The sequence below is a fragment of the Primulina tabacum genome, chromosome 16 (genome assembly GCF_025594145.1).
Source record: "Primulina tabacum isolate GXHZ01 chromosome 16, ASM2559414v2, whole genome shotgun sequence".
Taxonomy (NCBI): Eukaryota; Viridiplantae; Streptophyta; class Magnoliopsida; order Lamiales; family Gesneriaceae; genus Primulina; species Primulina tabacum.
Genome location: NC_134565.1, coordinates 36,141,624 through 36,164,110, shown reverse-complemented (window position 1 = coordinate 36,164,110; position 22,487 = coordinate 36,141,624). Strand labels below are relative to the sequence as shown.

The 22,487-nt window shown below is 33.8% G+C and overlaps 4 protein-coding genes and 1 pseudogene across 4 annotated transcripts; 4 read left to right on the top strand and 1 right to left on the bottom strand.

The window, feature by feature from the left end:
* The first annotated feature begins 1,096 nt into the window (after positions 1-1,096).
* LOC142528891 (autophagy-related protein 18g-like) lies at positions 1,097-6,573 on the top strand. Its single transcript, XM_075634156.1, has 9 exons — positions 1,097-1,597; positions 2,229-2,681; positions 3,018-3,434; positions 3,550-3,789; positions 3,901-4,704; positions 4,779-4,936; positions 5,261-5,391; positions 5,915-6,109; positions 6,223-6,573. The coding sequence occupies exons 1-9, from the start codon at positions 1,433-1,435 to the stop codon at positions 6,225-6,227; spliced, it is 2,568 nt and encodes an 855-aa protein (XP_075490271.1). The 5' UTR covers positions 1,097-1,432; the 3' UTR covers positions 6,228-6,573.
* Positions 6,574-9,446: 2,873 nt separating this feature from the next.
* On the top strand, positions 9,447-13,174 carry LOC142529025 (histidine-containing phosphotransfer protein 1-like). The gene is made up of 6 exons (XM_075634383.1): positions 9,447-9,652; positions 9,800-9,930; positions 10,036-10,104; positions 10,397-10,468; positions 12,365-12,437; positions 12,730-13,174. The coding sequence occupies exons 1-6, from the start codon at positions 9,590-9,592 to the stop codon at positions 12,772-12,774; spliced, it is 453 nt and encodes a 150-aa protein (XP_075490498.1). The 5' UTR covers positions 9,447-9,589; the 3' UTR covers positions 12,775-13,174.
* On the top strand, positions 12,830-15,420 carry LOC142528563 (bifunctional 3-dehydroquinate dehydratase/shikimate dehydrogenase, chloroplastic-like; annotated as a pseudogene).
* Positions 15,421-15,685: 265 nt separating this feature from the next.
* Positions 15,686-19,479, bottom strand: LOC142530164 (secoisolariciresinol dehydrogenase-like). Its single transcript, XM_075635961.1, has 2 exons — positions 19,457-19,479; positions 15,686-16,460 (listed from the first exon to the last, which is right to left on the bottom strand). Exons 1-2 carry the CDS (start codon positions 19,477-19,479, stop codon positions 15,686-15,688), a joined length of 798 nt encoding a protein of 265 aa, XP_075492076.1.
* LOC142530162 (uncharacterized) lies at positions 18,730-21,583 on the top strand. Its single transcript, XM_075635958.1, has 4 exons — positions 18,730-18,867; positions 19,477-20,277; positions 20,369-20,488; positions 20,595-21,583. The coding sequence occupies exons 2-4, from the start codon at positions 19,516-19,518 to the stop codon at positions 21,381-21,383; spliced, it is 1,671 nt and encodes a 556-aa protein (XP_075492073.1). The 5' UTR covers positions 18,730-18,867; positions 19,477-19,515; the 3' UTR covers positions 21,384-21,583.
* The last annotated feature ends 904 nt before the right edge of the window (positions 21,584-22,487 follow it).

The window sequence follows — 22,487 nt, the reverse complement described above, 5'->3', positions numbered from 1 at the left end:
TCATTTTTGAATTAGATCCAAGATTCCAAACGTTTTACCAACAACAACAAGAATCAAATTTTCTACTTGATTCAAGAAGGAATAGGCCTATTATCAAAGGAATGGGTGCTTTACTATGTTTTCTTCCTTTCCCAAAATATGGATGAAGAGGGCACATGCCATTTTCTGCTAACTTGTTTATTTCATGCATTCATTGCGGGGAGAATAGATGGCATTTTAATAAAGTTGCTAATTGTGACATTTAAGTACTTTCTATGTTCTCATCGTGTATATCATAATTAGTGTTTTAGAGTGATTTGAGGTTCTTTTTGCATGTATTTTTTATTGTTCTAATTTTATTTTTATTAATAATAGAAAGATATATTTAGATCAACGAGAGCACGATCTGCCTTGTTTTCTTCATAAACTTCAATTTCAATAAGTAAACGTAACTCTTGTATTGAGAACAAACAACTATAAATTGGCAAAAACTTGTGTGAGACGGTCTCACAGGTCCTATTTTGTAAGACGGATATCTTATTTGGGTCATTCATGAAAAAATATTACTTTTTATACAAAGAGTATTACTTTTTATTGTGAATATCGGTAGGGTTGACCCGTCTCACAAATAAATATTCGTGAGACCGTCTCACAAGAGAACTACTCCCATGAATTTTATGCGTATGTATGCTTCAAGATTTAATTTGTATAACAAAATAGATATGTAATAATTTTTTTAAAAAGAAATAGAACGAGTTAACCATACAAAGTTATTTTTATATTTGGAAAATAAAAATAAACAAACGAATGATAGTCTCTTTTATTTTTTCCCCTGTTATTTTAATTTTATATTTTAAATTTCAGTTAATACTTCGTAAAAATTAGTATATCGCTTTCATATAAATATAATTAATTTAAATGACGGTATGGTTATTCATTATTTTTTATAACTATTTATGTTATGACTCTCATATAGATAAATATAATTAATTCATTTATAATTATGATATTATCTATTTATTTTAACGTAAACCAAATTAGTTATAAAAAAAATTATATAAAACACGTTTTATTGGTAGTAATAAGAGTAAAAATGATTTTAAATGAATGTAAGGATAGAATTTCTTAGAGCGCCAACAAGAGAAGCGGAGGAGATCGCGTGCGTGTGTATAAATATAGAAACAGTGAAGAGAAAGCATGCGCTTCAAGTCAAAACTCATAAATTTTTACTGAAATAAGGAAACCAAAATCGAATATTCTTGCGACTGTTTCGCGGTGGTATTCCCGTTTATCCGACGATCGCAGAATTTTGATGATCGACGGCGGTAAGTATTGCACGTCGGCCAGTGCGGCGGAGCACGACGGCGGTGGAGTTGAATCTGGAGTTACTCGTCAGTCGGTGGTGGTTGGGAAAGGCTGAGAGGATAAAGTCTGAAGGATTAATCTTTCAAAAATGAGGCGAAGCAAGGGGAAAAACATCAAATTGCTGCCTTATTCTTTGAGAGTTATTTCGTCTTGTATCAAAACGGTATCGACGAATGCTAGCACCGCAGTGCGGTCTGCCGGTGCGTCCGTCGCCGCCTCCATTTCTTCCTCTGGAGACGATCGAAAAGAGCAGGTCGGCATTTCTGACATTTTTTTAATCTTGTTGTCTGTATTCTGCTTTTTCTCTTCATGTAGTAGTTAGTTTTGTTAAGGTGTTTGATTGTGTTGGTTTCTTTACTTTTTTTAGTTAGTTCATTTCGTTGATGTCTTGATTGAATTTGAGCACTTAATTTCCGAGATAATTGAGTTATTTTTTTAAATTGTATAAACTAGATGAATCGTTTCAGAACTTAATCTTAGATTGTGAAAATCTTTATCGTGATAGAAAAAAGTAATTTACGGAATTGAACCTTGAATCGACATCCTTCCAGTAAGACCGGATAATCAAATTTACTTTCGTGAACTTGTAGAGAAAAGCATGCTCTAGGATTCAAGGAAATATGTAGGTCAAGGGATTTTAATTTCATGGTGATCGAAATTGTGCCAATTGCCTCAAAAATCATGCCACAGAATGAATAGGATGAGATTTTGTTATTTTGTTATGCTCTCGTTGGACCTGTTTACTAGTGCAATAATAATCTTTTGCCTTTATCCGGTAGTAAGCGCTTTGCATCCAGTTTACGAGTCTTGTGTGTTTTCTTATAATTGGGTATTTTCGGAGTGCTTCTCTACTTGTTCTGGATCTGATCCTCTGTGTTATTCAGGTATTATGGGCTGGTTTTGACAAATTAGAGCTTAGTCCAACAGCCTTGAGGCATGTCTTATTGATTGGTTATCTAAAGGGTTTCCAAGTTTTTGATGTTGAGGATGCCTGTAGCTTTATTGAACTGGTTTCAAGGCGTTGCGGACCAGTTACTTATTTACAAATTCTTCCAGCTCCAGCAAATTGTAATGGTGCTGAAGTGTACAAAAAATCACATCCTATGCTAGTAGTTGTTGGTGGGGACGATAATGAAAGGATCACTCGACCTCAGAGTACTCGGTCTTTCACTAATGGTGCAACAGAAGCATCTATGAAGAGCTCGTTTGACCCCCCATCTACTGTTCGATTTTACTCAATGAAATTGAATGAATATGTGAAGGTGGTTGATTTTAAATCTGCAGTGTTTATGGTTAGATGCAGCCTACAAGTGGTAGCTATTGGTCTTGAAGAACAAGTATGAATGCATTTTCGTCTGTAACTTTTCCTTTGGTTTTCTCTTCTCTACTTGTTTGCATTTCGGATACTGGCTGTGGTGTGTTGTATTTGGATTATACTCTCATTGGCCAGGATGGTACATTGCTATATAGGAAATTTTTTATGTATTTATCTCGTGGTGTTTCTCAAATAAAGTATTTATCGTGTGTGTGCAAGAGTGGTTAAAATTGGTTTCAAGTGTATACTTCATTCACAAGATAGCTTTTGAGAGTGCATGCCATTTATACGTTTGAATCACATTTCTAATGGAACTTGACTACAGGTCTGACAGATGATTGGGTTGTTTATTGAGCAGGTATATTGCTTCGATGCACTTACGCTTGAGAAAAAATTTCTCGTGGTCACCTATCCTGTTCCCCGATCCAGAGAGCAAGTACCTGTTGGAATGGGGGCTGGGTATGGTCCAATGGCTGTTGGACCTAGGTGGTTGGCTTACCCGCCTAATCGCCCATTTATGTTAAATACGGGCCGCATGAGTCCAAAGAACCTTTCTTCTAGTGTTAGTCCTTCCACATCTCCAGGGAATGGAACCCTGATGGCTCGTTATGCAGTGGAATCCAGCAGACACTTAGCTGCAGGGATACTTACCCTGGGTGACATGGGTTATAAAAAACTATCCAAATACTGTCCTGAGCTTCTTCATGAGAGTCCCAGTTCTCCTGGTTGGAAAATTGGGAAGCTAGCAGCATCTGAACCAGAGAATGCTGGTGTAGTAAGTTCATGGCACTGTTAACATTATCATGTTCATTTTTATCTCTTTGAAATTTATTATAGAAGAAGTTGGGTTTGACCTTTTAGCACTATGTATATTAATTTGTTTACTGCAGGTAGCTGTGAAGGACCTTGTTTCCTCTGAAGTTATATCACAATTTAGGGCTCATACAAGTCCAATATCTGCTTTATGTTTTGATCCAAGTGGAACTCTTCTGGTTACTGCTTCTGTACATGGAAATAATATAAATGTTTTTAGGATCTTGCCTTCTCATAAAGGCAAAGGATCAGGCTGTAACGACTGGAGCACTTCACATGTGCATCTTTACAAGTTGTATCGGGGTATAACAACTGCTGTAAGTATACGCAAGTGTCCATTGATAACTATTATTCTCTAGTACCATCTTCTTTTTTCCAGAAAACTCAAGGTTTATGAATTTCTTGATTCTTTTTTTTTTTTTTGACAGGTAATCCAGGACATCTGTTTTAGTAAATATAGTCAGTGGATTGCTATTATTTCATCTAGAGGAACTTGCCATATCTTTGTTTTGTCCCCTTTCGGGGGAGACGATGGTATTCAAGCTTTACAGACTCATGAGCAAGGTACCTTGCTGTGTTTAGCTTCATCTCCACCGTGGTGGTCTACTTCATCTTTCACCACAAATGAACAACATTATTCTCCTCCGCATACTTGTACCCTTTCTATCGTCACCCGGATAAAATGCAGTGACTCCGGCTTGCTTAATTCAGTAAGCAATGCTGCTGCTTCAATGGTTGGGAATACAAGTGTACCATCTGGAGCTATTTCTGCTGTTTTTCATAATTCTAAGTCTACTGGTTCTTTGGATGTTCTTTCGAGCTCCAATGCTTTGGAGCACATCTTAGTTTATACGCCATCAGGCTTTGTTGTTCAATATGAAATTCAATCATCATTAGGGGTTGAACTGAGCGAGTGTAGAACCAATTCCTGGTCAACTGCACAAGTGAACCCACAACACGAAGAATTCAGGGTCAAAGTTGACCCTGCACAATGGTGGGATGTTTGCAGAAGACTAGATGATCTTGAAATTGAAGAATTTTTATCTGGCATCTTTCATGGAGAGAACGCTTATCTTGACAACTCTAAAATTGATTCCCAGGAGGAGTGTCCTGGGGGGAAAGAATTGGTTAAGAGTGACACGATGAAATCTGCAGAAAGAACACCCTGGTATCTGTCTAATGCTGAAGTGCAAATAAACTCTTGCAGATTACCCATATGGCAAAAGTCAAAGGTACATAGTCTTGAGTTACTGATACCTTTGTGTTTTATTGTGGGTTTCTGTAACTAATTTACACCGTTTGCTAGATATATTTCCTTGCAATGGAACCTCCAAGAGCTGAATGTTATTTTGGTGGGGAGTTTGAAATTGAGATGTTGACTTCACATGAATTGGAGATAAGACACAAGGATTTGTTGCCAGTATTTGACCATTACTCTAGTGCAAGGCCTGGATGGACTAGCCGGTGAATATCTTATCCTTGGTTCTTATGCATTCTTGATTATTTCTTGTTTGGTTTGTCCATGGATATTTCTGCAAATTTCCAGTTTGAATGAAATATTTCTCTCATCTACCATATTTCACTAAATGCACCCAAGAGATTAATTTATTATGGTCATTTTGTAGTGCTGCACTTTTTTTCATAATGGTACTTTGCAAGATGGCTACAGATTACTGTTTTCTCTTTTTATCGCCCCCTCGATAAATGTATATCATCCGATACCAAAGTAGGGACAGCAATCCTGGTTTATGTACTTACATTTGTATTTTACTTGGTCGTTTAACATAGATCTGTGTCGTCTGATGGACGATATCATAGTGCTTCCACTGATAGTTGTCAAGCTAGAGAGGCAACTGGTGGCCCACGTATTATTTCTCATTCAAATCCACCATCAGATAGTTCTACTGAAAACTCGGGAGGTAAGATACTTTTTTCATTGATGTCTTTTGTGCAGCATACTTGTGAAATTATTTAGTTTCTGTTTCTTCTTACCTAAATTTGAGAAGCTTCGTGTTTTTTGGTTGCATTTGGAGGTGACAAGTTCTTCTGCAAGCTTGTGGATGTTTTATTTGCCTTTAATTCGCAGGCAGTTATCCTCCTGAAGTTAGAAGACTGAACTAGTTTATGTATCTACTGAAGTACAATATCACATCAAGTGCGAAGTTCGTTTTCTTCCCATTTTCACTGCAATCGTTCAGAGAACAGAGAATTATCTTGATTTTGATCACCTGAACTTTTATAGAACTCCGATACTACTTAGCCATTCTGCAAATGCCTTAAACATAGTAAAGAGATAAGGGTCTGATATCTAGACCCATCTCCCCCTTTTCCTCCCACAGATTTTACAATTTCTAACACTGCATTAGTGTCAGTTGCCCTCCTGAAATCAGATGTCATGATTAAATGTGGTAGAATTCTGACCCAATGTTTTTGTGCTTTCAGGAATGGAGAAAGCAGAAGATTTTGGGCATTTCTTCAAGGAAGGCTACTGCAGTAAGCCAGAGTTAGGCGAATACCACGACTCAACTGAAGTTGCAACCGAAGAGGTGGATGTCGCTGGTGCTAGCAACACTCACGATGAGGAGGAAAAATCTGAGGAAGGCTGGATCGGTGGGATGTTTGATTTTTCCGAAGATGGTAAGAATCTACAGAATTAATGCCGCCATCCGGTTTCTCTTCAATTCATAGCCTATTTGTTAATTCCATTTCCATGTGGCAAATCTTAGCTTGAATTCTTCCATTAATCGCAGGTTGATCGAACTGGACAGATACATAATAAATGGTCATGGCCCTGAGATTTGACATTGGAACTCGAGCACAATACCAGGTAAGTTATAACCTAGGCTCGTCCCTATTTGTGTGTATATTCATGTTTGTCAATTAGCAATTCTTGAAATCCTGGAAAGGGTGCATCATGTAAATTAAGGATTTGATTCGGGGGAGTTAGGATTTACATTTGTTTTGTTTGGGGACGCTCACTCAATCATGTACAGTCTTATTTATTGTTTCTGCACAAGTCGGTTCCCATCTGTATTGACATTTTTTAATTTAAAAAAAGATAAAAAAAGGAAATGAAAAGCAGACAAATCACATTTTAGTCATTGGATATTTTTCTTTAACAGCATTATACGTTTTGCATCACTTTTCATAGTTTAATGTGTTGAAAGTTGATGCCAAATGTTTTTTTTTTTTATTATTATTTATATTTTTTTCCCGTCAAATGCAATATTAATTCAAGATATGTATCCTGCAAAGTGAAAACCACCATTTATATCATTAGATTGGCTGAGTGGTCACAATCTTGTGATTTTTGGGTTTGCATTATTTAAAAACTTTATCACTCGGTCAAATATGGTTGTCACTTTACGTCTACATGAACATTTACGTTATTTTTTTGGGATTCATAGGATATTCTATGCTCCACCGGATACATCCACCATTCATTTGTTGTGCTATATCCGGTGGACCATAGATAATCCGAGATTCAATTAGTGTATCTTTTTGTGTACGGTAAATATTGAAGTAAAGTTAAACATGTGTTGAAATGATTTTTTTAAAGAAAACGATCAATTATTTTTATTTTTATTTTTATTTTTTTGCTTTTTTAACTCAACTTTATTCCGTGTTGTTTTATTTGATTGTACTTTTTTCTGTTTCTATATCTATATTTTTAATAAAGTTTATTTATAATGTATATTTTACATTTTAATTTATTTTTAAGACTATTAATAATGGTGTGTGGTTTAAAAATTGATCACATAATGCTCCATTAACACTTGGTTGTAGGTCCTTTAGTAAATTTAAAAAGTGAAATCATGAAGAATTAATTTTTTACGTGGAGGAATGTGGTAAGTAGGGAGGTTGATTGTGAAATTACATTTTGTAGTTGTTGACTTAATGCTTAATGGAAAATTGTTTTTTTTTTTTTTACCTTTATTATTATCTACACAAAAATTTTAACGATATCATCTAACATGTTAATTTTATGAAATATATATCTTATATCTTATTTGAACCTATTAAAAAATATTAAATTTTATTTTAAAAGTATTATTATTTTTCTCTGGATATGGATCAATCAACTCGTCTTACGAATACAGATAAATGAGATTATCTCACATGATACTTTATTATTATTAATCAAGGATCTTAGAATAACTAAGTTAGTGTGGATTGTGAATCCGTTTTTTATTTAACTAAAATGTCTCCGTTATTCTTAAAAGAAGAAAAATTCATACTTTTTAAAAATTTCACCCCTTTTTTAAATGGGTAAAAATTAATAATTATGTTTAAAATTATTTAATATAATCTATCATTTATAAATTTATTTTTTAATGTATATTGTAATATTCTTTTGAATTTAGTATTTTAGTTTAAATATGGATTTAAACATATAATTCTATATTGTATATACTATTTTACATTCACTGTGTGAAAAATACTACTATCTCATTGAAAATGGAGAATTAATTTTCAAAATTTTTTGAAAGAAGATTTTTTTTCTTACTGTGGGAAATATGAAAAATAACGACGAATCAGATAGTGACTCATCGATGTCATGTAAAGTGGGGTAGCGTAATATAGTTGCCGAAAAACCAAACGCTTATACTTCTTTTTCGGGTGAGAAAAACTATTTTTAATACACTAATTTTTAAATAAATAAACATTGACGTTTTTACAACCTTCTGGAAATGGATGTGTGTGTGTCCGTACATATGGTTATCACAAAATCTATATCTCTTGTGTTAAAAATAATAATTATTCTTAAATCAGCCGCTAGAGTTATTTTCCAAAAATAATAATTGGTCAGAGTTATTCCTTAAAAATTCCCATTTAAATTAAAATGTGATTATGTTCATATTAAGTTTTTTTAACGATGAAACCGTGGTCGTTACTTTTCTTTTGAAATTTATTGGGTAAATTATGAGCTAACACAGTCGTATTTAATTCACATTAGTTAGATAAATTATATTTAACAAACTTTGTATGAGAGACTCGCTCGAGAAAATATTAATAAGAAAAATCGAACCATAATCATTATGTTAATTGGATAAATTGTACTGGATAAATTTTAAGTGACATATTCGTTCCGGAAAATATTAAAATAAATTCAATCCATAATCATTAGGTTCACTTACTTTGTAATCTCAAACACTCCTCTTGCGACAACAAACACTCCTCGTCTTAAGTTCTTGAAAGTACGGTTATTGGGTGAGAATGAACTTTTAAGGGAATTTTACGTCATTTTCAGTTAGCTACGAGTAATGTTTACTGCAAATTATCTGTTGTGAAATCATTGTCGACTATAATATTTATCCATTCCGAACGTGAAATTTTTGGAGAAATTTTTAAAAAGAAATGGAGTTATTTTAGTGAATTTAATTAATAATTTTATACATCAAATTTAATTTCATATATATATATAATATAAAACCAAATAAAAGTGTTCTATAAATTCAGTTGGTAGATAGCACATAAAATTTGTGTTTGAATTGATGAATTTCAAATTCGTGGTTTTGAAATGTTATTTCGTTGTTTATAAAATTAATACTATAAATTTCAAATCAACATCTTACATGTTTATTAAATATTTTATGTTAATTAAAATAAATTTCAAGTTCATTCAAAATGATGTCATTTAAAATTCATTATAATTTATATTATTAATTATTAATAAACAAAATTGTGAATTTAAGATTTCATATATTATTTTATTACAAACAATAAAATTGTAATTGAAATTCATGGCACCATATATTTTTTCAAAAATACTAGAACAATATTTTATAGAAAATGTAGATAATCGGCGTCACACTCACATATATTACATTTTATTAAAAAAATTATAAATTTAAAAGTATTGAATAAAATAAAATTTAAAAATATATTTATTTTACATTAATATTATACTCAATTTGCACATCCAAAAAGGAATTTTAATTTTGGTAAGTAAATTATTAGGTTTCTCTTTAAAACTGCCCATAATTATACCAACATAAACGTCTGCATTTCTCATTGAGAGATCTGCTAGTTGAAACAAAGTGTGGTCTTTTCAGTGACACAAGATATACTTTTCATTTTGTCGAGTACGCGAAAGATCAGAATTTGTGGGGAGCAATGGAGATTGTGGGCCAGTTGCAGAGACATTATCTTGACTTTTTTACTTCTCTCAACCGTGAGGTGAATTTTCACTGGTTTGATTTATCTTTTTACTGTTTTTCTCCCGAGAGAATTATATGGTTCTTGATTTTTCTGCTGATTTTGTAATGGGCTCCTCTAATTTATTAAATCTGACATTTTCTTGATTTTTTTTATTGTGGGAAAAAGGGATTCTTGGATGATCAGTTTGTGCAGTTGCATAAGCTGCAAGATGAGAGCAACCCAGATTTTGTTGTGGAGGTGGTTTCGCTTTACTTTGAGGATTCCGAAAAGCTTATTAATAATTTAACCACTGCACTGTGAGTTTCATATTTTTATCATGGTTTTTTTTTTCACACTAGAATTTCGATTTTACTGACGTTTTTGTTTTCTATTTTCTGTTAATTTCAACTTCGACTTTATAGTCAACAGCGTGTCGTGGATTTTAAGCAGATTGATGCACATGTTCACCAGTTCAAGGGTAGCAGTTCAAGGTACATCTTTTTTTGCTATATTTGTTCTTTTTTTACTGTTCACTCATCTAATGGGGGAAAATCCAAGATTTATTCATTGGTGTTCGCTAATATAGTACGTTTATATTATACTGTTTCATTAGTTAACTGTTGCCTTTGATGTTTTGTGGTTTAGTTTAGTCAACCAATTTGCATGGAAACTAGATCTGGTCGCACTCATGTTGAATGGCCATTGGGTGAAGATTCAAGAAACTGTTTTCCTGGATTTTGTTCTTTTCTGATCTTTTTATGTGATATTTGGTTTAAATAACAGTATAGGTGCGCAAAGAGTGAAGAACTTGTGTGTTGTCTTCAGAGATTACTGTGAGGAGAAGAACCTTGACGGGTAAGCTCGTCTTTGTGATCATGTTTCATATTCTCTTGATCCACATGCATGAGTTAGAAAGTCATTCCAACAAAGTGTCGTGAAATTGTTGATTGTTTCTGTTATAGTGTTGAATTGGTGAAGTGGTTATCGACTTATTACCTTGCATACATCCTCTTTCTGCATTTTGGGTAATTGTTAGTTCCATTCTTACACACTTACTCATGGCCAATTGGTTAACATAATCAGCACTCAAACGACATCATGAAAATCATAAAGTATCCGTGCTTGCCCAATGTGGAAAATTAGAGAATGGTCGTGTTTGTTCTCATGGAATAAAATGTTTCTCTGAAACAATGTGGTAACTGTTAATAAGGTGGATCAACACAACTGGAAAAATTGTTGCAACAAAATACAGAGAAAGGTCTCGGATGCTACTGTATTCGTTGATGGAGAAAACAGTCATTTGGTAACGGGTATAATCAGAATCATATTCTCCACGGCAACTTTTGCATGAGCTGTTAAATACTTGAAATCCCTTACAAACAATCATTCAAGTTATTTTCTTTGCTTAAATACTGATACATAACAATCCTGATAAGTTGTGTTATCATTACTTATTTTAACGAAGGCAAAGCTATAGTCAAAAGATTGCGTCTGTTATTCCATTTTGCGGTCCTATGAATATTCCGGAGATCTGTTGGGAGGAACACGTAAAAGTGCATGCCTCCATTACTAGCTATACCCACTGTTCTAAAAATCGGATTGTTTTTTTTTTTTTTACAAAAATCGGTGTTTTAATTTAAATTAAAAATCCTATTAAAAAAAGAATGGTAATTTTTTATAGATCTTAAACCAAAGTCCAACAATAAATGTGATTTGTTGGCTTGTCTTAACATATCAGAATTCATTTTAATATGCGATTTAAAGTGAAAAAACTTCACTGTGATGATTTTGCATCCTTAGAAGACGAGAACCATAATGATGATATGATTTAATTTAAACAATAATTTAATATCTTAATATAAAAACTTCATCTTAATTTTTTATTGTTCATGCTCTCTCAATCTATATCAAACAATGATTTAATATCCTAAAATAAAATAAAAATAATTTAAAGAAATTAATATATAATGTTACTAAATATTATAAAAATTGATTTAAAAAAACCGCTTAACCGGCTAGGCGGTAGGTAGCCGCCCTCCTACCACCTACCGCTTTTTAAAACACTGGTTATATCACAGGTATCATGAACCAAAAGCTCGAGGCTTAGCCCCCTAAACACAAGCCAACACTCAAGTCCTTCGTTTGATACAAAAGTTGTAGCTTAAAAAACATTTTAAAAAGTGTATCTTTTTATTGTGTTTTTATTGAAAAAACATATGTGATTTTGACGTTTGGATAAATATTGAAAAATGCTTAGGTTTTAGTTTTTTAATAGTTGGAGTAGAAGCCCAAAAGCCAGAATCTAGCTTCTGAAAAAACACCTTTTTAAGTTTCATTGAAAACAACTTTCGTAACCAAACATAGACTTTTTAAGAAAAATATTTTTTTAAAAATATTGTTTTTATCTTTTGATTTGTCAACCAATCGGACTCTAAGTGTCTTTAAAGGCTCTGCACTCTTTGGTGCAATTTAAAAGCTCTGCACTTTTTAATCACAACATAAATGTACCAATGATATCCGTTGGGGTGTCTCACTTGAGTGAAGCTCATGCTTCGCCATGCACCTGTGCTTGACGAAATGCATGTGCCTAAGTAAGGATTGCACTTGTGATAACTATGTTCAGAAGTCATTTTTCCTTGTCTACCTATCATTGATGCGGAGTTTGACTTGCTAATACTTCGATCTTTTATATTTTTATAGGATGCATTATTGTTCGTGTCATATAGTAAAACTGAGTAGCTTTTGGTGCAGGTGCTTGAAGTGTTTGCAGGAAGTGAAACATGAGTACTATATTGTGAAGAACAAGCTAGAAACTATGATTCGGGTAAGTATTTGGAATTCTTATATTTCTGTATGATCGCATCTTACACTCCCTTTGCTAGTGTTCTTTTAGCGTACTTCCTGAATAATTTATTTTATTTATCAGATGTCATATATCCCGTACTTTCAGAACTGACTAGTTGATGCTCTTCCTTTGCCCACTTTTCCCTTTCAATGCCTATCCGTTGGCTTGCATATATATATATATTTTTCTTAATACGTGACCTAAGACCTTTTTTTTCACCTATGCATAGATTAAATTTCAGTATTGTAAATTAATTGCCTCTCATATGCAGCTGGAGCGACAGATCTTGGAAGCCGGTGGGACAATTCCGATATAGCCTGAACACAGCTGTTGTTACTAAATCCTGGTATGAAGAAAGCAGCTTGAGGTCGATGATCAAACAAGCTGTTTCTCGTTACTTAAAAGATGCCGAAGTTTCTTTTCGCTCGATTTTGTCAGATGTTGATCTTATCATCTGTTTGTGTGTCTGTGTCACTGTGTGTATGAATATCATTTTCTGTTTTGTTCTTATGGTAACCTCAGAAGTCACAGCACACTTTCTTGTTCTACCTTGACATATACAGGTCGTTTTTACTGCTTTTTTAACCTTTTACTTCATCTTGTTGGGGAGTTTTGTGACTTCCGATGATGCATTAAAGGATGTAGCAAGGGGCTTTGAGGGAATTGAACTATTTCCCTGCCTTTTTTGTAAGAAAAAAATATGAAAATTTAAAATATTTGAGTCTTTTTGAAGAATAATTGCGTTGCAAAAGAAAACTGCAACTACCAAGGTTTTTAATTTGAACATTTGCTAATTACTTTTTGTTCGACTATATTTGTTTGGTCCTAAAAATTTTTATACTAAAATATTTGAAATCAAGAAATCTGAAATATATGATTTTAAATTTTTATAAGAATATATGTGTATTTGGTAGTTTTTAATTATTCATTTCATAATGTAATATTAAACCGGTATGATTAATTTCTGAAATGAAAGTGAATAGAACCTAAATGGCTTATTATATTATCATCGAGTAAAAAGCTTTCCTGGTACATTAACTTTTGTGGATACTTTGCAAATTTTTTATTATGTATTTTTTTTTGGAAAAATAGTATTATGATTAATAATTCATATTTTAGTTAAGTAAAAAAGAAGATGGTCAACTTGAAAATTGATTAAAATTTTTAACCAAATAAAAAGAATCCGATATTTTCTATAATTTTAAATAAAATCTAAATATCAAGTGGTACATTAGGTATTTTTGTTAAAATTTGATTTAATAACTTAATCAAAATTTTGTACAAGTTATTAATAATTTTATATATTATATTATTTTTAATACAAGTTATTAATAATTTTATAGCAAAAACATATTATTTAAAAAATATAGGTACCATTGATTGCAAGAACTACGGGAGAAAGTGGTTTAATCAGCCAATTATCGGGACCTAATTAATATGGTGCATTTGTGGTCTTTGGATCTTTGGGAGACAAAAATGTGCCTGGATTGCCATCTCTAGCTAGCATCAAACAAGTTTACAAGATAGAGGATATATATGAATGTAGATACAAAGATTTTCGTTGTGGTTTCGAATCCTGTGAGCCATAGCAAAGGGCTTCTTCTGCATAATTCAGCATTTCAACACACGGGATTTAATGGGATTTATGTGCCACTCTTGGTCGATGTCTCCAAGAATTCTTTAGCGTCTATTCCAGCAGTGACTTTGCTGGTTTCAGGTATATTTGTTGTGCTGCATGTATCCTTGAGCATCGTTGCATATGCTGTGAAACTGAGTGTTCTTTCTTTTTCTTTTTGCATCTGTAGTGTTGGAATACCGCACAAAGAAGCGGCTGTGAGGTGTTGCGACGAAGTTCATCCACTTGCTTTGGTATTGATAGTTTTGAATCGCATTGGTTTGTTTATGATAGGTACCATATTCTATCAAATGGTGGATTCTGAATCAGTCCGTAGGTGCGGTAAACACCATGGTGAGGAGCCCTGTAGATGGGAAACTTGTTGGCTACAACACAGATTCTGAAGCCTGCATAACAACAATTGAAGATGCATATAGAGGTAAGTTAAAGAGTAATGCTTTTTAGTTCTTTCTATTTGCATTTGCAAAGAAATTCAATGCTTATGCAGCCTTTTTATCTTCTGTTGGAAAATCAGAAAACGGTGTTAAAAGGGAACAAGGATCATATCTTTCAAGTTTCACCCCTCGCTGGAAAATTGTTCGTCTTGGTAGGAGCAGGAGGTGCTGGTAGAACTATGACATTTGGTGCCAGGAGCCGAGGGGCTCGAGTAGTCATATTCAACGGAAATTTAGTTAAGAGATTAAAAATAGTATTCCATTTGGCCGTGGAAAGAGGTTTTAATCTTTTCACCGACTGTCATATTAACTACTCCCCACCCCAGCACATTTTTGTTATATTTCCTGAAGAGAGAGCCAAGGCCCTTCCAATGGCAGTATCTGGTGAAGCCGGCATATGAATGCTTAAACAATTTTCTACCCGAAAAAGGGATGATTTTTGCAAATGCTTCTGCGGTGGTATGGAAACAATCTTACAAGTTGGTATTTCATGCTGTTTATACACCTCGAAATATTCACGAAAAAAATAATAAATTTTCTTTTGCTAGTGTCAAAAAAATAGTCAATAAAAAAAATTTAAATTAGGGTTCTTTATACTTTAATAAGGGTTTTATGAGAGTTAAAAGGTCCGTTGAGTGCCTCGTGGCTATGTCATAATAGATCCGAACACTTGCCCCACGTGTAGGTGGATTGACTCATCAAGTTCCCATTGAAACAGGATCCACACAAGGAAAAGCACTTGACATTCGTTGGTTATTAGCGGCATCCCGAAAACGTCCGACTACTACGAGAAGCTGCCGAGGTTGGAGCTACGGTTGTCAGCAGTGTTGAGATGTTCATCAGACAAGCTCTTGGGCAGTTTAATTTGTTGACCAATGGATTAAGTATTTAGCTCACCCTTTACCGCTTAAGTAGATCTCACACATGAGAGTGAATTTGTTTCGTTACCAACTCAGCTCTGATTTCCAGCTCCAGAGGAGTTCAAGCGCTAGATTGTACTAGCAATTCTGAAGATCAAACAAAAGGGTTCAAAGTACGATTCAAAACAAGGATTTGGATTCTGTACATGTTAAGAATGTCAGAATCTTGATCATTCTGAAATTAATCATCAAAATAAGCTTTTTGGTTTCATTTGAGTTGATCTGGTGTTGGGAAATTCAAACTCTTGATTGAAGTAAAGACACATCCACCACCAGATTATGACCATTTACATACTTTGCATCATCGGACGCGATAAAAAATGCGGCATTAGCTATGTCACTAGTCTCGCAAACAGCTCCCTCCAGCACACCAAAATCGTGCACCATCTTCACAAGCCTCTCAGAATCCACCCACGGAAAATATTTCTTGAGTTCTTCGATGACAAAGGGGGTCGGAACAGCCATAGGCGATATACAGTTGATCCGAATGCCATGCTTGCACAGCTCTGCTGCAGCGGATTTCACAATTCCAATGACAGTAGTCTTGGATATTGAGTACGTATGCTGGGCTACGCCACCTACGAGCCCAGTCACACTAGATGTGCACAACATGGCTCCACTTTTCCTCGGGATCATGACTCTGGCCCCGTGCTTGATCCCCGCGATGACTCTCCTGACATTGACTGCCATAACTCGGTCGAAGGCCGACGTGTCAAGGTCGGCTATGCTTGGTGGAGTATGGCAGGCGATGCCTGCATTGTTGTACATTATATCAAGTTGTCCGTGCTGGGACATGGCGAAATCAACTGCCTGTGAGATGTCGGATTCTTGGGTGACGTCGCATGGGATGAAGCTGGCGTTTGACCCGAGTTCCCGCGCCGTCTGGTGGCCGAGCTCTTGTTGGATGTCGGCCAGCATTACTTTGGCACCATTGTCTATAAACTTAGTGGCTGTTTCCTTGACAATGCCACTAGCTCCACCGGTGATTAGAGCCACTTTGCCTTCCAGTTTCCTATATATGCATCAGCAATATATAAAGTTTTTGGTTAACTTGTTTAAAAACATGAGTTTCAAGTTCAACGCCTAAAATACTACATAAATATTTCCTCAACTAATTAAATCCATGTTGTCCCGTTATGCTGTCTGAACCGTATTTCCTCATCGTCGCCAAAAGACCAATCAACATTTGTGTTCATAAATAAATCATAAAAAAACAGTGCTTCCAGACTAACAAGCATTTAAGGAGGGAAAATTACATGAACATTCATCTGAATCTCAAAAACCCTTTCAAGAATCAAGCAACCAAAAAAAATACAGAGCAAAGATTCCCATACAATGATTCAATTCAAGAAATACATATACACATCATATATGTTAAAAAAATTCAGTTTTACTCCGTGTATCTTTCTATTTTAGACAATTTTAGTCATTTGTTGATGTCACATCAGCACCACGTCGGATAAATAAATAAAATCTTAAAAAACAAATATTACATACTAAAATGAAATAATTTATCCATTCACATTTGCTCTAATCCATGCGTTGAAATTCACGTATGTTGATTTATCGATCTTTTATTGATGTAAACTTTTCGTTTCTGATCGATAATTTCTCCATTCACATTTACTCTAATCCATGTGTTGAATTCACGTATGTTGATTTATCGATTGTTTATTGATTGATTAATTTGATTAAATTTGAGATAATATAATATTATCGTTTTGTATTTTTGAAAATATTAATAAAATATTTATAATATTATTTATTAAAATTTATATTGTAATTTCAATTAAATGATTTGATTGACGTAAGATAAATAATTGGTAAATAGATAAATAATATGGTGCATCAAACATGATATTAGATTTGATACAAATATTGATAAATAATACAGCAAACCAAACATTACCTATATTTATATAAAATAAAATAAAAATTTATAAACTCATAACATATCATATCCGGAAAGCTATAGCAAATGAAGTTGTGTTTGATTTGAGTTATAATGCGATATTGTGGGTTGCTTGAGGTTTCATCCCACGTTTGGTATTTTTTAACAAAATCACAGTATATCTCATATTTATGATTAGGTATGTTTAAAGTGGGTAAATAAACTCTTCCGCAACCTAAGTATTAATAATCTTGGTTTAAATATAATTCTTTTTTCCAAAAAATGTCCTTTGCCGTAGCAACACCAACAATATTTTTCCTCATCTATTTTGTAATTATAATTCATTTAGATTATAAAATGTATGTCGAAGACGTATAATCTATACTTCTATACTATTATAATAAGTGTGAGAGCCTTAGAATAACTACCTTTGAGGACACCAAAATATTTAATTTCATAATTACCCTTCTTACTCTACTAAAAACATTTTCAAATCACTTCATATTTTAAATATAAAAAAATCAAAACAAAATTTCCCTTTTAAATCGAATTTTCTAAATCGAAAATAATTTCGTGTTAATTATTTAGTATTATTTAATCAAATTAAAATAATAATATCTTTTACTAGTATTATATTATAGTTCCACAAATTACATTTTGAGTTTTCGAAAATACCCAACACATCATTGGAAAATTTATATTTATAGATATTTGAGTAAAATCAAATAATAGTTAACATTCGTTTTTTACCTTTTAAAAAAATCACACAAAACATTTTATGAAAACATATTTTTATTTTAGGCAAAAATTTGTGTGAGACAATCTCAGGGGTCGTATTTTGTGAGACATGTCTCTTATTTGGGTCATCTATGAAAAATATTACTTTTTATGCTAAGAGTATTACTTTTTATTGTGAATATCGATAGAGTTGACTCGTCTTACAGATAAAGATTCGTGAGACCGTCTCAGAAGAGACTACTTTTTATTTTATATTTACTAATGACTGTGTCACGCATAGACTGTTGCTAAATATTACATTTCTATATAACATAAAAATGTAATTTAATTTTGTATTTTTTACCAATAATTTTATTTTACTAGTAAATATGTGATTCATTTATATTTGTATTAGAAAAAGATATGGAAAACTTATATATAATATCTTATTTATGATAAAAACTCATAGCTTCTCCCAACAAGAAGTTTGAAAACTTTCCTTTGAAAATAAAATATCACTAAATAAATCATTTTATATAATTTTTATAAAAATATTATAATTAAATCAAACATTTAAATTTAAAATATAAAAATATCTCGTGCCATCCATAGTTGGTATAAATAAATTATAGTTTTCGGGCCTTCCAAACTCATTCCGGGCTCAGCCCAAAGCTTAATGCCCAATTTAAATTAAATTTAAATATGCCTTCTTGAAATATAAGCCTCGAATTTGAAGCGACTATCAAATCTACTCTCGGCGCCGCTCTGTCGATCGAATTCTGAGCATCGGCGGCGTAACTCCAAGCTCGAGGTCAGTTCAGTGAATAAATTGCTTCGGCGGATTGGGTGGCTCTTCATACAGTTGTTAAAATTGAATTTTCTCCTTGTTGTAGTTACGTTTTAGGGAAACTAGGGTTAGTCTGCCGTGTTTGAATTAGACTATTTAAATGATATTTTGTTATTTGTTGCGGAAATTTGAGCGTTGGGTGTTAAATTTTTTAACCTTAATCTGTCGTTCATTCGTTGTTTGATCATTGAGGGGACTTGCCAAGAAAGTGGGGAAAAGTTGGGACATCGGATCAAAATGATTGAATTAGTGATGAAATTAGGAAACATATGGTTTTAGGAATCTCGTTGGTCGTTTTGTGGCTATTTTTGCTTTTATGTCGGTTAGGAATGCGCTGAATATGGTTGTTGTATAACTTTGAGTTGTGGAAAACACTGCAAGCCGTCCATTGGGGGAGTGAAGGATTGAGTGATACCGTCCTGTCATGAATTATTTGAAGAGTGAATGCTGTCGAATTTCGCTATTGCCGTTTATTAACTTTCTTGATAATAATTTAACTGAAAAGGAAGGCATGGAAATATACATAACACCAGAAGTTACCCAGAATTCTTACTGAATTGTCATGGCCTGCAGCATTTCACTCGAGGAGAAGTTCTGTTGGCTGGGAAGAGTATGGCACCGATTAAAAAGAAGAAAAAGAGTAGACTCGCCGTCAAATCTACTTCAAACGAAGTCACTCCTGACAAGAAAGCCTTGAAACATAGGGGCAAAACTGGTAATGCTTCTGAATCTACATCAAAACCAGTAGATTCTGATAAGAAAATATCAGAAAATGGTAATGAGGATGGAAACACCAAGGAATCTTCTGCAGCTCCTGTAGCTAGGAAGCCTTGCACGTGGCTCAGACTCGATAGGCTTAATCCTCAAATTGGAACCAAATCGTCCGTCCAGAATTCTTCTCAAGTTGAAGCCATTAAAGACCAGAAGAGGAAAAGAACCAAAGAAGAAGAGGCAAAATCCATTTCACAAGTTAAGGCTGATAAAAACCGGAAGTGGGAGAGAATGAAAGAAGGGGAAAAAAGCAGTTATGAGCAGAATAATGATGGAAAGAATATCAACCGAAATCTAGAGAAAAACGGCAAGGGGCTTGACAATGATATACATGAAGCCTCGGAGGAAATGAATGAGAAACCAGATAAAAATCTTGGTGGATTGATTTTTATGTGTAATGCCAAAACTAAACCAGATTGTTTCCGTTACCAAGTAATGGGTGTGCCAGCTAATAAGAAAGAGGTTGTGTTGGACATCAAGATCGGTCTTAAAATTTTCCTGTATGATTATGATCTCAAGCTCTTGTACGGGATTTATGAGGCATCTTCTGCTGGTGGCATGAAACTTGAACCAGCAGCTTTTGGTGGGGGATTCCCTGCTCAGGTTTACTTTTTTCTGATATAATTTTTATTGTTCTGTTCCTTCTTCAATTCGTCAGATTTATTCTGATAATATTAGTCTTTACATTTCAAAGGTCCGGTTCGCTGTTCTCAAGGACTGCATTCCACTACCTGAAAGTGTGTTCCGAAAAGCAATTGAAGACAGTTATGATAAAAGGACACACAAGTTTGATACACAGTTAACAATGAAGCAAGTATGAAGATGACTCCAGTTTCTATTGTCGGGGTTGTTTAATTTTTCAATCTCTGTCTGAACTTCGACTTTGATGTTTTTCATTATGATCATTCTTATATATGCAGACTAAACATCTAACGAAGCTGTTCCAGCCTACCCCGTGGCTGAGGTCTACACCTGTGGATCATGAAAAGCAATTCTCTCAGTACCACGTTCCTTCCAACACAATTCCTTCTCAAGAATCGTTCTTTCTTACCGAGCAAGAATACAGGAGTCGTGGCCTTCAACAAGGAAGGCATCTCTTGCCAACAACTGCAGGTGGTGATGCTATTAGATATGAGCAAGAACAGGAGCATCGTCTGAGGAATCCAGCATCTATGCGTATCGATTCTACAGTTCAGCATCGAGAAGCTAATCGACAACCGGATCCGCTTTTCCTCAGTGAAAGAGAATACCATGTTTATGGCCTTAAAGGGCCTCAGAGAATACCAAATGCTGCACCACCTGTCGATACAACTAACCAAATTTCCAGAGACTACGGAAAGGAAGCACTCAACCCTTATGATGAGAGCACAACCTCATTGGTGAACCGGTACCTCTCACTCCCAAGAACAGCAGCAACGGCTCCAGAATTGTATCCTCTATCTGGGAGAGAAATGTTTGCTAACGATCAGATTACAAGTGAGCTCAGAACTCGTCTTATAGCACCAATCGCTGATGTTGAAAGAACTTTTGCACCATATACTTTGTGTGACCAATCCAACTTTAGTCATAGACCTCTTCCAGTACTGCACCCACCTCGGGAACCATCAGAATTTCGCCTGGGATTAAATCTCCACCATGAATCTGGCTTGATAGCAGCACCAATCTCGCAACGCTACTCTTTTGGGGGACCATCTCTATCACAGCACTGATTATATGTTGCGGTGATCCATTTTTATACTCTTCGACTGTATATTTAAACAGTTTCTGTGCAGGGGACCATCTGCAGGTGATTCAAACTTGTCGGTACTTTCTCCTTGTGTATTAAGTTTTCTGTAGTTTGAGTTTCAACTTTCAAGGTTATCTCCGATGCCTATTAAATGTTAGGACAATCTATTTTCTATCTTTTCAATTTAGCTATTGCAGACGCGGGACTGCACATTGTGGTGATTGAATAATGCTCATGATACTTTTGCTTCCTATTTTACAAAAATCCTAGAAATCCTTTGCCCAGAGATGAGATAAAAAAAAATAGTATGGGAGAATAGCATTTAGCCCTTCATGAAAACCCATAAAAGGGCATGACCTATTTGATTTATTTTTCGAATACGTCTCGTAATTCTTTAAAAAAACAATCTCTTCATTCTTTCTAGTTGAACCATAAAAAGAAGACTAGTTAAATTCTGATATTTTGGAGATGCCCGCAAAAAAATGTTACTGATTGCAATTTGTTATTTTTTTTATAGTTTGAAAAATGATCTTAGTCAAACATTTTTTATAAAAATAAATGTCATTTAGTTAAATAATCATAAATATATAGAAATACCAGTATGAGTCTATATGTATACGAAAACTTATATAGATATTGAATCTACACGTGAGTGAGGTGTGCTTAATTGGAAAAGTTACGTCAAATGACTATTTCTAATTCTGTGTCCTTTATTAATTAAAAAAATTAAAAATGAAGGCAAAAATAGTGCAGTGATTGAGCGACTAAGTTAATAAAAACTCTTTTAAACGTACCACCGAATAATTTAATTTTTAAGGATGACATAAAGATTGCCATTTTTCAAATGAGGATTAAATCTCTTTCCCACCGAATATGTTAATTTTTAAACGTAAACTATCTCTATCCAATAAAATATGTTGCATTTATATATTTTTTATAATTGAAAAATTATTTATATAAAGTTTCATATTATCCATATCAATTCCAAATATATTTTACAGTCGCATCATCATTATTTTTTTTAAAAAAAAAACTTCACGTATTATTTAAAGATTAAACGTGTACGTTAATCAACAATTGAATCAAA